The 18,184-nt window shown below is 40.3% G+C and overlaps 1 protein-coding gene across 9 annotated transcripts in view; it reads right to left on the bottom strand.

The window, feature by feature from the left end:
* UNC13B (unc-13 homolog B) overlaps positions 1-18,184 on the bottom strand; it is a 212,485-nt gene that overhangs the window by 41,624 nt on the left and 152,677 nt on the right. For all 9 annotated transcript variants that reach the window (XM_040540269.1, XM_040540270.1, XM_040540271.1 and 6 more), the window contains 7 exons: positions 16,419-16,569; positions 15,413-15,481; positions 12,869-12,958; positions 11,337-11,471; positions 10,404-10,537; positions 9,384-9,469; positions 1,309-1,435 (listed from right to left, as the gene is read on the bottom strand). In XM_040540269.1, the coding sequence (XP_040396203.1) occupies positions 1,309-1,435; positions 9,384-9,469; positions 10,404-10,537; positions 11,337-11,471; positions 12,869-12,958; positions 15,413-15,481; positions 16,419-16,569 (792 nt within the window). The remainder of the gene's footprint in view (positions 1-1,308; positions 1,436-9,383; positions 9,470-10,403; positions 10,538-11,336; positions 11,472-12,868; positions 12,959-15,412; positions 15,482-16,418; positions 16,570-18,184) is intronic.

The following is an 18,184-nucleotide window of genomic DNA, read 5'->3' as shown; positions in this document are numbered from 1 at the left end:
CATGCAGATAACACAAGGCTTGTGCGCAGTGGAGGATGGGAAGAGTATTCAAAATGCCAGACTGGAAACACAGTCCAAGCAAGATGTTTTTCCAAGAGGGGCAAATGCAAAGTGCTGCATTTGGACAGCAGTACACAGACATATGCTAGATGGTAGGACAGGTAGGTAGGACACTGTCAAGGGTGCCTGGGGGCTGGCTTGTGACCCACTGGAAACATCACTGGTTGACAATATCACTGAAGAAAGAAAGAGGCTGCTATCATCCCAGTGTGCTAGAGCAGAACACTGTCTGCAAGGCAAGGCCTAGATGAAACATCAATGTCTAAGTCTAGGTGTTTTATGTCCAGACAGACCAGCTGGAGAGATGTGAGTAAACCTTACTTAGAAGGAAAGGCAGGAACAAATGGGAACAGGCAACAGACTGGGAAGGGACATGAGAAGAACAGAAGCCTCTTGTAAAACAGGAACAACTTCTTCTCCATGCCCAGGCTCGTAGGACAGGATATAATAAGCTCCAACTGAAGCAAGGAAGATATAGAGGGGAAGAAGGTCAAGTGTGTTAAACCCCCAAATCCCAGTGGAGGCATAACAGTGATGTGGAGCTATCAAGCTTCTGAAAACCAGTTAGACAAACACCGGTCAGAAACAACCTATCTGCTTCTGCCTTAGGCCAGGGAAGGACTTTGGTTACAGTATTCTCACCAGGTTGATCAGACAACTTTTCGGGCTCAAATTTTCTTTAGGTCTGAAACCTATTGCTTTTTTTTTTTTTTTTTTTTTTTTTCAAATTTGCAAACAATTGCTTAGAGCTTAGGAGCAAGAGCTTATTTGACATTTCTAACTAACTCACCTGGTCCTGTCAGAAACCAAAAACATTATCTTTACTTACAAATTCTGGTGTGTGTGTGAACGCATGACATGTCCATACACAGATACATAGACATTCATACAGATACAGTTATATTTACTAACACAAGAACATAAGCACCCATCTAGAATTCTGCTGTTCAAGAATCTACCAAAGCCCACACTGCAAGCACAAAAAACACACGGTTTAAAAGACTGCCTATGCCACTGCTAAACTTTGAGATCTTTGGATGACACTGTACAATAAGGGATTGAATTGTGTCAGGTACAGGGGCACAGAACACCAGAGGGAACAAAGATGCACATAAACATAGAAAATAAGCTGCAAAGAAATGTTGTATTTATATAAAGGCAGCCACAGGAGAACCAGCTGAATACCCTCAAGATAACCCAAAGGAGAGGGATAGTGAGGATTTACTACAGGAGACACAATACACTCACGCTGGATATTCAGGCACTTTTCCCTTGAAGGCAGGCAGATCACGAACATATTCGTTGTACAGCCACTTCACTTTGAAGTGTAAATTCATATAGTCTGCACTTTTACACAGTCTGTGTTTCTCATGCTCTGCAAGGAAGGAAAAAATCAGTTAGGTCTGAATTTACCACCACCAATGCATCAGGCAGAGGAAAGCCTTATAAAGCACGACAACAGCATTCATTGGTTTTGAGGATGAAGCATCTAAAGAGCCACAAAATCTTCACAACACGGGATATTGGCAGTAAGCAGAGGTTCTCAGTGGTTGACAGGTGGGGCTCTGGAGTCCATTTTTGTGGTTCCAATTCTTACTTCCAATTGTTGAATACTTTTTGGTTGTCAAGGAAATAAAAAGAGAGCAGTCTTTTACAGCCCTTCCATTTAACATATGACAGTCCAGATTTCATCTACTGCAGTAAATAAATCCAGAAAAGTGAAACTGTTCATTCTTGGATATAAACAAAGGCAATACAAATATATTACACCACATTCCCTAAGAGACAATAGTAGAAAAAATCAAGTTCTTTATAGAGTTTGAACATGTCAATCACAAGCAAGTTTAGACCAGTTGTGAAGTTTTACACAAGTCCTCTCTCCAAGTATTTTCACTAAAGCACTGAAACACCCACCCTGCCCAACTTTCACTTGCAATGTGAAGACTGAGAAACAGTAGATATGAGGTCAGTGGTCACTGGAACAACTTCGATATCAGCTTTACCTATAACCAAATTCTCAACGATGCAAGTAGAGTTGTAGGAATAGCCTTTTCCTTTCCTGTACCACAAAAAAGGAAACATGTAGCCAGAAATATTCCATTTCACATCCCAAACAGGGCAACAAATTGTTCTCTGGTATCATAAAAAGCTCCCAGGATGGTCATAGCATGTTATTTCATTTCCATGCATCCCGCTGAGAGCTTGTACAGACAGCTTCTCACCACCAGCTTGGTCTCAAGTAGTTACCATAATTCTACCTTGCACTTCACATACAGGTTACCTTCCTGCAACAAACACATTTGAATCCTGTCTACATGACCCAGAAGACTTTATTTACTCTTAAGCAGCACATGGACTGCCTGCACTTGCACATTACTGTGCATGAAAAACATCATCACTATGTGTATGGCAGGTTAGCAAGTCAACTGCTAAGGCCTTTAGCACACAAGAAACTACACAAGCTGGAGCCTTCTCTGACCCCAGTTTGGAGAAATTAAATCAGTTCCCTTCTGAAAGAGAAGTGCCTTGCTAATACTTACTGTCTTCCTGAGTGCAGTCCACTGAAGCAACCCATATATACCTAGGTGAGCTGAGCCTCTTCCTCTTGTCAGTTCACGTTGTCTTTGTACCCAGGTTACGTCTGGACAATACAGTTCTTTGCTGGGTAATGCACATACCTCCACAAAGCAACCCTTTTTGCACATACCTTCACTGCTAAAGCACTTGCCATATTCAGACCTACATTTCGCAGAAATCATCTGCTTGGACTACCACTCTCCTTTCTCTCTCACAGGAAAGGAACATATGCTCCGCATCTTTGCTCTCAAGGACCTTCACAGCCTATATCCACACTACCATCTTTCAGCTGTTGACTCCCACCCCTGATCAGCCCACAATTCCCATTTTTAACCTACTTGTTAAGTTTCCCAAAAGCACCCCCAGGCTTCCTCCATGTCACCCCTCATGTACTTACAGGCAGCTTTTTGTGTGGGTACCCAATAAAAGTCTTTAAGGACATCACTGCTAATATGTGCAAACAGGATCTAACTATGTTAAAAAGTGTAAGTCTCTCAACTTCTAATGGCTTTAATCTAGTACCTTGGTGCAAGTATCCAGTAAGTGGGTAAGAATATGTGAACAATACATGCTAAAGACATTTATCATCAGAACACATGCTTTAATGATATATCATGGTCACAGCTTCCTAAGCAGCTACCTGACAGACAAACTTATCTTACAATATTTTCATGTATATGCGAATTCTTGCAGCTATTTCAAAACATTAAAAAAAGCTTTCACATTTCTTTTGAAGCTTCAGTAATATGCACAAGAAGAAAGACCAAATAAATTATGAATTATCCAACAGAAAATACAAAAAAAAAATATGAATTTCTCATGCATAATTACTCTACAAGCCTTGTCAACTCCCGAAGCAATGGAACGCTCCAGTGAGTCGACTGCAAACCCCTTAACAGCATAACACAGATTTCTTTCTAATTCTTCTGATTCACTTTTAGCAGATCCATACAGATACAATCTCCAAGAAAAAGGGAAAAAAGAAATCTAACCTTTGTTCAAAATAAATTAAAACATGCAATATCTGAGATGCATAAACCCCGGGGAAGATGATTCAATTGACATGTGCTACTACTTCACACGTACTGTGATCTATTACTCTCCACAGTGAATTTGCTTTTATTGGAAGCTGAGGAAAGTACATTCATGTTTTTCCTCAAAAAATCTAACATTCTTTTTGAGCATTAAGGAAGTATGCCCCTAATTTGGTGTCTGAACTGCTGATCTCCCTGTAGAGCAACTGCAATAGAAAATGCTAAGTCCTCTCTGCAGTTGTAAAACTGGAAACAAGCAAAGCAATAACCATACCCACACTTAACTCCCTCTGCAAGGGTGAGGAAATCAATGGACAATTAAAACTTCATTAACTTTGATATGTGCAAGGTCTGTTCCTGCATGGGGGAAGAACTGCTCCTGCAGAGGGAAGGTCTGACTCAAAGGCTGGCTGCACACCATGACAAAGGCATGGCTTCATCCAGAAGTCAATCTCCCCCCAAAATAAGGGAACTACCACCTTCCTAAGTACCACTTACACTGAAGCCAGCAGCCCCTGTGATTGAAGTATAAATCACATCACCACTGCGTGAAAGGGTGGATAAGTACCTTTAACCACTCAAGCCAAAATAATAGATTCACTGTGATGTGCACTTAGGTCGGAATCTCGTAGGGAGTCTTTGAGCCCTGTTTTTTTTAACAACATGCACACAACAAGTGAAGTTGGCCATCAGTAATTCTTTCCTGAAATTCTCCTAGCCATGATGTTAGCTGTCAAAACATGACCATGCGTATGTAACAGTGGTGGATGTAACAGCAGCAAAGTATAAAGGTTGTAGGTAAAAACGAATTTAAAAAGAAGTTAAAACTCACACTTATTTCAACAAAATTAAGCAGTGCACTAGAAACAATTCAACCCTTTTTCTGAGGTAGGAGATTCAAAACACTACTAAGCTGCAGAGAAGGAAGATGCAAAGCAACCACAGAAGCAAAAGCCCATGGACTGCTGCTACCTAGCCACCTATGCAGTAACGGAGAGGCTTGACACCAAGGGGCCACAACTGCAGAAAAAAAAGTAAAAGAAAAGGGAGCTCTTACCACCATAAAAGAGAACTTTACGTATGCGAAAGAAAGGTGGGGCTTGTGACAGAAAAGACAAAAGTGAACTATAACATCTCAAACATGCTGGAGCACAAAGAAAGCTGACAAATCTCAAAATCAGCTCAACCCCAACAGCTTACAATATATGTCTTCCCCTCTTCTATGGACCCTGTATGGTTTTGATCACCTCTCTCTTTGTTAGGGAAAGTTTAAGAGCACTTGAAGACAACATGGAAACATGTCAGCCAGAGATATACTTTGTAAAATTACACTTACACCTTTCACCCAATGCAACCTGTGTTTCAGACCCTCAGATTGAAACACATTTTAGAAAAAAATAAAGTGAGGAGCATAGGAGCCATCACTCTTAACACATTTCTTTTCTGCTGACTTTTAAAGAGCTAAGTGGCAGCAACAGTGAAAGAGTGCACAGATATTTTGCAGGACCTGCTGGTGTTTTACCCTCTAAAGAGCACAGAGTTCTGTAATTCTCTCACATTTCCTCAGCAGATTTAATCTCCAAACAGTCTTCTCCGGAGAAGAGCTTTTAGGGTCACTGAGGCCATATTATTAAGGTATTAATAGGGAACTGCTTCCTAGCAGCATGCTTTTCAGTGTCATGGCCAGTTCTATTTTTGAATCAGAGAACAGGACTTCCACCACATCCTTAATCCACAGGCCAGCAGACTGCCCTCTGTGGATTTTTTTTTCTGATCATCAACCTACTTTCGCTGTGTTAATTTCTAGCAAATAACGATGAATTCCTGCAAAGAAACTCTAATAGGTACTGAGTCTGTTGAAGTGTTAATACTTTTAGACAGCTGGCATCTGTGTGTGCGTTTAATCCCCCTCCCCTCATTATAAGTGAGATTGTGGCAGTATGATTTATTTCAATCCTGCCTGCCAAGGCTACTCAGTCTCTCTTCCTATCAGAGATGCTTTCAATTTACAACCTTATTAACACCAATGTGTCCAAAATAAGACGAAATGGTGTTGGTAAGGATGATATCAATTTTCTATTACTGTCATTTAATGGCTTCCTCATAGAGGAAGAGCAGAATCCTTTGCTTGGGAAATTGGTGCTTTCTGGGTCACAGAGGCTTCACAGAGGATGGTGAGAAAACTAGTTAACTCTGGTTTAGTTTCATCTGCCAGCCCAAAGTGGGTTCACATGGAGGCTATCCAGCTGTTGAGCACGAGTCAGCATCCCAGATGTGGAGCTAACTGCAAGGCTTGGAAAAAACATACTCTACCCTACTACAGCCAAATCTGGGCCACGCAACATCTCTATCTGATCTGTTTTACCCTTGGGCTGATGGGGAACAAGGGATACTCATGAATGTCTCCCTCTGTACTGCCTTCACCAGTGAGGATGGAAGGGCCAGGTCTGCTGTTCACAGTGCCCTGAGCTGTCACTACTTGTGGGGGGAGGAAAAACAAAACAGACCTGGTACATGCTAGAGCTGCTGTGTCTCAGCATGTGAGTCTCCTTAGGGGAGATGAAGGCAAAAGATAGGTCTGCAGTGCACTTGCCTTCCAATAGTCAAACACATTGTTGTCACGACCAGTGCTACTGATTCCGGAATGTATTTTAAATAGAAAATAGGTATTTCGTTGTTGTGACTTACGACATTTTACACATTAGTAATGTGTAGCAAATGTGGAACGTATCAATGGAAAAATGGAATGTATATAATGTGTAGTAATGTGGAAGCAAATTTACTGACACTGCAGAATAAAAGGGCCACAGATCCTCAGTGTCAGCCAGGAGGGATAGAGTGACGCCACACAGGAACTTGGAGTTTTGACCTTAGCAGTTAGTCTCTTGGATGTTATCTGCAGCTTAATGCCTGGGACCCAACAAAGGGGCTCTCACCCAGAGCTGCTCAGCATATTGGGTACCATCAAAAAACAATTAGATTGACTAGTCAGAACAGGATTCTCCTAAGCAGCACATACCCTCCATTTCTGCAGCAGTAGTACAGTCTTCTGAGTCCTCTTTGCAGATCTGCTCATCACTGGCATAAAACTACAGGACACTAATGCTAACATTAGCAACTACATCCAAAATACTAAAACTACAGGTGCTGAAAGTCTTTGCCTACTCAAAACTATATACTCTACTAAAAAGCACAAACTTACCACTTGGTGAGGTGAATGAGCTCATGTTATCCAGAACTTAGAACACAAGGGAAAACACCATGAATAAAGTTAGGAGCAGGTATTATACTCTGGGTTCATGTGCATGTATCTCCACAAAACAGATCAGTTTTTGTTGCAGAAAGCACCTGATGCATGCAGATGTCAGAACACACCAGAAGTGTGCCCAGGGACTACTCCACAAACTGGCAAAGACAGGAATTGAAAACTCCTGATGCAGTTAAACTGGTAGAGAAATTAGTGACTCAGACTGAAAAATGACAGAGACAAGAGTTGATGACAGCAAATCTAATCATCATCCTTCAGATCACTTAATCTGTTTCCTTTAATCTCTTTTTCTCCTTTTTTTTTTAAAAAAAAAAAGCAGTGAGCTAATCCAATCATGTATTTAAAATACATGTGGTAAGGTCCATAACTGAATTATTGGAGAGCTTGTTCTAAAGGTTATGTTCATAAGTTTCTGGAGAGCAAAGCCGTGAGAAAATATGCTCAACTCAAATGGAATTCTGCACCCTGAGGATTTTCTTGAATATATATCTGGAAGAGATGCACACCTCAGCAGACTATCATTGTTCAATCCTCCTGCAGGACCTGCACAGCTACAGTAGAAACATACACATGCACCCCACACAGTTTTTCAGCTTTTGTTCAAAATGGAAACCCTTTCCCATCCAATCAAATGTCTTTGTGTCAACCCTTTTCACCAAAAAGACTCTGAAGAGGGACACTCTTTTAACAACTATTTGCTATGTACCAATGAACTCACAGGTGGAAACATTACATCAATCCTTGGCTTAAGAAGCTCACAACTGACCAGAAGATATCAGAAAAAGATAAAAAAAAAAAAAGCCCAGATGTACAAGGGAGGACAAAATCACTGGGAAGGTCAAAAGGGGATAAGGTACAAGATGTGAGCAGAGAAAACCTGGGAGGCAGAGTTAACCTTGGCACTGGCAATCAAATAAAGCCATTCAAAAGGGCAAAAAATCTGTCAGGTTCACACAACCAGTATTCTTTTGCAGATGCATTTTAGATGCAATGGAGTAAGGGAGTCTTAGGAAAAGAAGCCAGCAACTAGATCTGGAGAACTGGAGTTCTCGTGGCTGGTAGGAAAGGAGTTAAGTAGGGCACTTTCAACATGTAGAAGTGCAAAATGAATTCCTGCAGGTGAGTGTACAAGGCTAAAAAAGAACAAAATGGAAAGGGGAGCCTAAACGGTTTGCAGGAACAAATGGTTTCTAGAGAAAGTAAACATGAAATAAGCACAGTTGCCCTCTCTCTAACACGAGCCAGCAGTGCCAGACACTACAAAAGAGACACTTTAAAGCAGTAGGTCTTGGCCCCTTTCTTTCTAATGTCTTGTTCTTACGTCAACATGACCTCACAAGAGGAAGACACTGTGGGGTACAAGCATATATCAAAAGTTCCTAACACCGAAAAGAGTACTTTTCATCTAGATCTGCATCCTGCTAAATTCAAGCCTAGAGCTTGCAGAGGGTGTCCTCACAGCACAGCATCTACCCTGCTGTGTTGAGAGAGACTAAGAAATAGATGGAGTCAATCTCCTTTACCTACAGAGAAACTCCACAGACTGTCCCTGAAGAACAAAATTAAAGAAAATCTCTTAGCTGGCAGAGGTTTTTTGTTGTTGTGTTTTTTTTTTTAGCAGTCTGAAATAAGAGTCTAACTTGACCAGGTTTTGGAATACAAACTACAGCTGGCATGCTGTAAGCATTACCAAGCACTTTTGTTTCCTTAGACTGTCACCTTACAGATGATTATAAACACTCGGGCAAAATATTGAGAAAACAACTGCTACCACAGTTGCAGAGAGAGTGGGAGCTGGATACCTTCTGAACCTTGTAAGAAGCAGTCTGCACTCTGCAAATAAATTTATAGGTCAAAAAACAAATTCAGAAGTTGTAATAAACTATTAGAAGAGTGGCAGAATTTCCTTCTGGGAGTTTGTTGGGCTCTACACATGCCTAACCCGTGTTCAGAAACAGTAAAATTCCTCTTTTACTGTGAGCCTGGTGGAATTATGCCAGGACTCACTTAAAACGAAGATGTCTGCAGCAGGATTTGTTCTAGCACCACATTTCCACCAACAGCATAAACAGTTTACACTGTATCATCCAGAGACATGAGAGTCCACCTGCTTCTCTAGGCTTTTCCACCACTGTACACTGCAGAACGAAGATGCTGCTGATCTCAGCCATCATAGCCTCAGTCCAAAGTGAAATTCTGATTTCAAAGCAGCTGGGACAACAATAAATAACTTGCAATGCAGCCTGACAAAAGGTCTAGAGACCATGTCATGCAGTTTTCAGTCTCAATTCTCACCCACAAAGCATCTGTCCACGAACAAAACATTAGAAATCCCTGCTCCAAACAGTGGTTCTACTAATGTGCTTAAGCCTCAGTTACCCCAAATGGATCGAGACCTAGAGGTCAGCGGCAAGTCAGCTGGCAGCAGCGAGAAATTCTCTTACCTTCCATGGCATATTTCATATCCTGGGCAAAAAGACTCCACATCACCTCTGCGCTGATCTTACCAACAGCAAGCTCCTGAGGAAACCTGAGGGGACATTTGGGAGAGGGGCTTTGGCATGTATCCAAGCAAAGGGTCCCTCTATACTCAGTACTCAGCTAAACTACAAGCTGAAAATCTCAACATTACAGATACTTCCTTCACACAGAGAAATGACCAGCTAGATTTTGGAGATCATGGCCTCAAATGTGTGGCAAAGATTAAGCAGCCTGAAAACAGCATTGCTGTTGAGATTCATTTTAACTCAAGTCCGCCCTGGATATCTCCCATAGTACAGGCATATACAGTAGTTTTAGGAATGTGATCTCAATGCACCTTGTATCTTTTTCACTTTGTTGTTCTATTTCAGCTTTTTTTTTTCTCTATGATTACTAGGCTGCTGGGTGAACAGTAATCAGGTGTTAATGTCATGTTAGATCAATGATCTCTAGCGCATAATCTAACCCTTTGGGTATAAATACCTTCACAGCTACCTCCCTCCCTCCTGCCCTGTTGGATTGTTGGAAGAGTGTTGGAAGTTAAACAGCCCAGTTTCAGCTTTCTTTGCAGTGTTGAGCCAACCCCACCCAATGCAATTTCCCAGTGCAGCACAGAACACCTGTTCCTAAATAACAAAGTAAGGTACTGTCACCATGGCACCATTGTGTGCATTACTGTGCATCCAAAAAAAAAATAACAAAAGAACTCTCACCCCATTTTCAGGTGCCTCCCTGAGTTCAGGATTGTAATAATCAGGGTGTTTGTGCTCGAACGCCATCGTAACTGAACCTTTTGAAACTCTTCCATCCCAATCAAAAAGAGTTATTTATATAGACAGAGACAAATAAGACAAAGACAGACAGACAAGATAAGTACTTCTATAAATACACAAATGACAGAAGAGATAGAAAGCAGTTTAACAAATAAAGCAGAGCACACAGAGAGACAAGCATTAGCCACAAAGGACATGGAAGACTCTTACTGATTCAGTACTGGGGAATAAGAATTCTTGTCCTCTTCTATGATGGAAACTATTAAAGTGATGAGTTTGGGCCAAAAATCCAAGTTTCTGATACTGGGACCCTGTTCCTCAGGAGGAAGATCCTGATTTTTGTTCTGTGAAAGAAGCCATTGAAAAACCAGTGTAAATTTAAAGGGCAAAGAAGAAGCTGACAAACGGAGATCATGATGCTCCTTACAAACTCCAAACAGTAATTACCTGAGAGCACTTTCTTCTGAAGCGTTTACATTATGTCTGCTGGCAACTTGCTTCATCTAATATGACCCATGGTAACATGCCAAACCATGCTGTTTACTGGCAGCTAATCCCCCTTTATTGGCAGTTACCATGCCAATAGAAGGTCAGGCTTCAGGAGACCTGCTGAGACATCATTTGCTCTAAGCTTGTTCCAAATACTTGCACTTTAGGCACTTGAGTTGATGACTATATCCGTGTTGACACATTCTGTATGCATTACCACAGAGTGGGAGCTCTCATGGATTTGAAAACAGTTTGTGTCTGAAGATAGATCCTAAGCCCAGCACAGTATACTGGGTGCCAGAACTGAAGACAAAAACTCACTGCTTGAGGTTTATCAAAGCTAAAGATAGTCTCCTTGATCAGCCTACTTAGTTTTTGCTTGCTCAAAGTTGCATCAAAGTTTCCATTCAGAAATATCTGCTCAGGAAATAAAGTAGCTGAGACTGGGAAAACAAACTGTAGTGTGATTACTGTAAAACAATTATCATCTCCTACTTACTCATTAGTGCTCATTAATTGATTACAAGTTTTGTGTGTTCAGAAGAGAACAAGTCAAAATTTTATTTATGTTGGCTTTTTATGTCAATTAGTATTCGCGTGATTATCTTAGCAAAATCATAAACTTTCATTTTTGCCTACTTATTAGCTACTCACGGGATCTGTCTGGTACTCGCGACTGTACAGCTCATGACAGTTGTTGAAAATGTACTCATAGGTGGAGTTGAGGCAAGCTTTTACACAGTCCTTCACTACCTGGCTGGCTCGAGGTGGACTCTGCAGCTCTTGAACCTGCACAGAGACAGGAAGAATTGTTCAAGTACTGTTCATAAACCAAACCAGGAAAGAACAAGTCACCTGTCTGGAACCACCCAGGAATAAGCAAATCTGTTTTCAGCAACTTGTGCTGTCTGTGACCTGAAAACATGAACATCTCCGCTCAGTCTCTGTGGCTTGCCTCTCCAGGTATAAAACAGGAGTGACAACACTTATGTCCCTGCAGGATCACTTAGAACATAAGAGAGATTTTGACATGTCAAGGAAGATTCTTCCAAATAAATAAATCACACAGATTAATGTGCATAATCTGAGCCAAGCCCATGCAATTTCTGCTAAATTTATAGGACTTTGCTATAAAGTCATTGAATAATCTTTTTAACCACTGGAAGAACACACAACAGGCTATCAAAGGCCATTATATCTAATCTGCAGTCTTGCTGAAGACCAGACACTTGTGTGCTTTTAAATACGGAAGTTTAAGGACATCTTCCTTCACCAGCATTACTGAATATAAATCACATCAGAATTCATAGCAACATGCCAGTTGATAGGCCTTCCCCTCTTGTAAAAACAGTTCTTTTAATTATTTCATTGTTACATTGGTTTAGAAAAATACCACAGGTTACCACAACAGATAACCAGGCATCACTCCATGAAACCATACTCTGAGACAATTTTGATATTATCACTACCTCTAGAATTTTCAGAGTATTTCTATAAACCAAACTTTTAATGCAGGCATACCATCTGAATGAAGACTGTATTGTGAATGTTCTAAAACATTATTTACTAAAGGGCTTACAATTAGAATTTTAAGCTCTTCCTCAAATAGCTTTAATGAAAATCTTTCTTTGTTTTTGGTAAGATTAAAAATTGTAAGTGACATGTGCTAACCTATAACACTAGTTAAAACAAAGGGTTAAAAATCAAGCGTTAAAAATAATCTCATTACATGTTGCCAGAACAATAAATGTAATGATAGAACTGGCATAACAACATGCAGAACAACTCTCCTAGATCTCTACTTATAGATAATATCCAATTTCAGTATCTTATCCTGCAAGAAAGACATTTTAAAATATTTACTAGATAAAAGATGGTGAAGAGATGGTCATGACTGATAAACGCTGTAGACAGTTTTATAGGAAAAAACCTGCCCCCTTCCAATTTTTGTGAGTGTGTGTGTGCACGCATGCATGCCATATTTATGACTGAAGAACCCCAGGGGAAAAACCGCTTTCGTATTCATGAAGCAAAATACAGTGAAGTATCATGCATGGTCAGCAGACAACCTTCATTTTCCTTACATATCTAAAGCACGCTGGCATAAAATAGTTTAAAAATCGGAAAAAAAAATCCTGGAGCAGGAACTGAAGATATCCCATTCCCATCCCCATCCATTACACTACCTTCATCCTGAAAAAAGTAATGCTTGTCAGCAAATCCACTGTAGACTTCAGGTCCTGCAGCCGTTCACGACTGCTGGCTGGGAAGTTATTCTGTTGACAAAAAATGGAAATCCTGTTGGAAAGCACAGTCAGATCCATGCAAAGCTTCAAGCACGTTCTAAATAAGGAAAGTGTCTTGGAAACATTTCCTGCTCGAGAAGCTTATACCAGTCAAAACAATGCTCAGTAAATATGGCCTTTTTGCTGAAGGAGCTCATATGTTTGCTTAATTAAATAGCTTCTCATATGAACATGAAGTCTGTGGATGCCAGGACACGGACAACCCCCAGCAGCAGGAGATCCCTCCTTGGCTGTAGAAGGAGCCGGCAATGAGCAACAGCCTCACCATCATCAGCCCTGAACTGCTGCCTGAGGTTGTGTGCACAGGTCCTTCCCTTTCTGCACTCACTGCTTGCTTTTTGTCTTTTCTGAGACACCAAAAGGTGTGGTGTACTTGAAACCTCTGCAGAGAAACAAACTGCATTGAGAAGAGAAAATGAACACTTTTTCACTGTCAGAATTCATCATAACCACTTGGTCCCCTCTCAGATTCAATCCACAAAGATAAGCATTTATCCTCCAGTGCCTCTTTCACTCTAATGCACTTATTTTACATACCATCCCCAGCACTTTGCTGTCTGTAACCATTATTTCCCCTTCCACTCTCTGGGTTCCACTGAAATTAGAAGTCTGATTGTTCTTTCCAGATGCTGATACAAAAGTGTGAGCGAGTGAGTGAGTGTCTTTGCCTCTGTCTCCTTCTGGCACTGAGGGTATTTACCAAAAAATCAAGATTTAAACACAAAATGTTAGATGAATGTTGGGGAATGAATGCATGTTCTTGATAAGGATAATAATCAAGATTACTATCCTTATATAATCCTGATGATAATACTCATAATACTGAATAATCCCTATAATAATCAGGAAAATATAATATTATCTATATTGAATACCTATATTATTATCTACCTATGTTTATGTCAGCCAGGAATGAACCAACAGAAAAGAACTACTGACGTGCATACAGAATAACTTCACTTGTTCACAAAACGCTTTTCAAAATAATTATGCAGAGTGTGACTTCAAGCTACTCTTGAGATGTTTCTACCTCTTCTCCCCAAGGCCCATCACCCTGCCCTGGGAAGAAAACACTGGTTCGACACTTTATTTTTACAAATCTGGTGTGGATTTTCATTATTTATTCATTGTTTTCTTTTAAGGGCTTCCAAATAGCTTGAATCAACAAGGAGTGAGGGACTTAATCTGGATAATTTAAACTGCGAATTGTCATATCCTCTCTTGAAAGTTGGAAGCTGGAATACCTTTTCCTTCCAGAACTTAACCTGTCCTCCCAGGGTCTTAAAATAATCACTAAGAGGACTCAGACCACTCCAGACAGTTGCTGTCTAACTACACTGCCAATTAGAAAACATCAAAATTATTGAAAGTGTACAAATCTTTCCTGGTCTTCTACCAAAGATCTTACTTGTTTGTCCAAGGTTTACTTGCATTAGCCACCTGAAAGCATCTTTTATTGAACACCAAACAAATAAAAGGTATCACCAGTACAGCTTCCTGTTGCCATGCCCTGATAATTTTCCCTCTGCTACTCACTGCTCTCTTTGCACCTTTTTTTTAGGATTGCTCATTACACAACATTCCTTTTATCTTCTTCTGCACCTTACCCTTTATGTCCTTTTGCTTGTCTTCCTAATGCACTTCTCTTATTAGTCTACTCACATTCCCCTTTTCTGTATGCTTTACTGTCTTTCAGATAAATGTACCACCCAGGATAGGATCTACTTTTTAATATATAAATAAAAATCAAAGCTCACATTTTGCCACCATATTTCAATTTTTCAATGAATTAGTCACTACTTAAAATGAAGGAATTGAAAAAAAAAAAAAAAGCCCAGTAACAGACTTGTTATTAAGATTATGTTGACTCTGGAGTAGCAAAGAAAGGAACTAGAGGGCCTAAGAAGCCTGGAGGACTAATGCCAACATCTGAAACCTATCCCTTCCCCAATGTGGTGAAGTGTGTGTGTGTGGGGAGGGGGGGGGTCTTCAACCTGAAAGCACATCCTACAGATACAGAGTCAGGGACAGTGATTCGAGTCTGTCAGACCTAAAATAAATGACAACATGGCTGGGGGTCCTCTCAAAGATTTCTCTCACAGAGAAGAACAAGTCTGTTTTCCCTTTGTAGATGATACCCGAAGTAGCAGATAATAATTCAAATAAATTAATCCAATCAGCTTGCATTCCTGGGAGAATATCTGAGATAAGCATAGTTCACAATCCTCAGATTATTTCAGAAGCCTTGAGGAAGTTATATTGGAAGAAAGAACAGGGTTTAAATTCCACCCATGAGGAAAAGCAAAATATAGTTCCATAAGAGACAAACTAACCAAAAGCTCAGAGACATAAGAAAAATCCAACCAGCGTGTTTCCCCTCTGCCTATCACAATGCCTGAAAAGATTTTGTTTATTCCCACTCACCCTGTACATTGACAGATCAATCCGAAGTGAATTATGAAGCTGGTCCAGAAGCTTCACAAATCGTTCTTTCTATTGAGCAAAAAACACATCACATATCATCACTATCCCATCCGTGCTCACAGTAAGATGCAGAATATCAGAGAACTAGTGACGGATCTCAGGAGAGTGGGAGGAAGCAATACTGATGCATTGTTTTGTGTATTTATTCTTATACTGTAATTACTTCTGAAGTTTGTGTAACATTAGAAGTAGAAGAAAAACATTCCTTTATCACTTTGAAGTAGAGGTAGAACAAAACCCCTCTGATTTCTGCTAACAGTTTGTACCAGCCATACGTTTAACAGAAAATATTTATTCAGAAACGAGTAAGTGAACAGTCAGAAAAGAGTCGAATTTGGAGCAATGATACAGCTCCAAGATCTTATGTATCAATTCAATGACAAACATTGCAGGGTTCTTGTTGCCATTTTCTTGAGGTCAGGTCTCTCAGCTAGATTCTGGCTTGGCTTTGTGAAAAGACTCCTCCCTCAATGTACGTATTTCTCAGTCTAGCAAAGGAGCGTGAGCTATTCTAGACACTTTTCCAGAATGCTCAACTCCAACACGTTATATGGAAAACAATTGAACCATTCGTGGGACAGACTTTTTATTTCCCTTTAAGCAGTTGCTGTTTTTAAAAACAAAGTTCTGAAACCATCAGATTACACGGTATATTTTATCAACAGCATCACCACGCAGAATGTAATACAATTCGCTCATTTCCATACCATCTGTGCTCCAGTGCAATTTGAACATGAAGACTAAACATCACAATGCATCACACTGATTAATATCTAAAATGCGTGATGATGACAATAAACCATGCTCTGCTTTGTCTAGTCTAATAGGGCGTGATGGCTTCCAACTTCTCATGGATATAATGTTCCTTAAACAGAGCAACTTATTTATTCACAGGCAGAAATACCATAGGCAAAACAGAGAAATCCAGTTGTATCACCAAACATACCCCAAAATTGGAGGCTGCAAAGCGGTCCGAAGCAGACACATTTGTGGAGGCAGTTGTGTGCGCATAGTAAGCATTGATATTAGCAAGTAAGGTGCTCATCACAGCTGGCACACCTGGGCACATGTATTTGGAGGAGAGACATGCAAAATGCCTGCAAAAGGACAGTTCAGTAAGTCATTTTGGACTCTTCTGTGTAGTGCTTCCTGACATGCCTATGGTTTCCACAACACAACTCAGCCAAGTTTCCTACCCCTTTAATAGCCACCCTGCTCTAGGTAGCACCCTCAACAGGTGCAAGTTTTGTTTTCTCCCTTTTAGTAAATCTCCAGCATTTTGCTTCCAGTTTTTCACAAAAGATGACATCTAAACAATACATATGATAGGAAAAGAAAAAAAAAAAGAAAACAGAAAAATCCTTTTTACTACATTTCTTTCCACGGCATAAAAGAGCTTTTTAACCCAACAATATGTTGCCAATAGCTTGTGACTTAGGTAATACTCTGGGTCCTGATGCCAATTCCAAGAGCCAAGCCTGGCACACAGAAATCTATATAATTTACTGCTACTTGAGGCAGCCACAGGTTCTGAGGTGACATAAGGCAGCAAGGATAGCAAAGCATTCAAGCACAGCAAGATCACACACTATTATTTCTGTGCTGCACTGATAAGTGACTCCTTAGGGCTAACCCTTCCAGCCTGCAGGAAGCATGCATGCTCATTTGCTTTTTCCCATTTAACTGCTCTCATTAAAGTGCAAGAAACCATCCTGAAGGAAATCTCAAAATTATGCCAGAAGCATTCAGGCTTGTGAAATGATTAAACAATCAAAGAAAATCTGTTAGACATAAGAGGAAAAAATAATCAGAGCTTGAGAGGTCTGATATTACGAGACCTGGCAAGTCAAGTTCATTCCAACAGACAGGAGAATTTGGCAATTTTTAAGCAGTCCTTTCATGCAAGAACCCTCACTGAACTCCCAAACTAAACTTGGGAACTATCTTCTAAATGTAGTTTTCTCCCCGAGGGACTTATCAGACATTAGCTTCTGTGTTCATTAACCTACAAATAATTATAACCAAAAAAGCCACAGTGAGACAATTTCAGAGAAACATACAGATCAGTATTTCAGATAAACATGATAGCTATGCCCCAATGTTAACTTGCTGGCTACATGATACCAATTGCTCTTTTAGGCACTCACTGTAAATGACAGACACATAAAATGGGTTTGTCTAGCTTGAAGAAGAGAAAGTGTAAGGTGTGAGGATCTAATCAACGTCTGTACTACTTAAACAGAGGAGGGAGGGATCAGCAAGAGGATTGAGCCAGGCAAAAATCCTTTCAGAAGGATGAAAAAAAGAAGCAACAATATGTAGCAGTTACAGCATAGGAAATTCCACACAAGATTTTCTAACTTGGTTTTCAGCTTTCTCCTCCAAAATAATACAAGCCAAGAGCAGAAGCCCAGAGAAATGGTGGATCTCCCTCCTCAGAGAATTTCAAGGAACTGAAAGAGGCTCTAAGCAGTCTCGTCCAACTTCCAAATTAGCCTTGCTATGAGCCAGGACTATACCTCCAGAAGTACCTTCCAATTGCTTTCCATCTCGGCTTAGATTAGCAGGCAGAAAAAAGTGTTTGCAAGATGCCGTAATTACACATCATAACTCATCCGAGGACCCAAACACCCAAAGCTTTCAGGTTCAGTAGTGAACTTTTTCATGTTAGTTTGCTGTATTTAATACTGTGTTTAAAATAAGAAATGAGCT

The sequence above is a fragment of the Cygnus olor genome, chromosome Z (genome assembly GCF_009769625.2).
Source record: "Cygnus olor isolate bCygOlo1 chromosome Z, bCygOlo1.pri.v2, whole genome shotgun sequence".
Classification (NCBI taxonomy): Eukaryota; Metazoa; Chordata; class Aves; order Anseriformes; family Anatidae; genus Cygnus; species Cygnus olor.
This window is presented reverse-complemented; position numbering and strand designations above follow the sequence as displayed.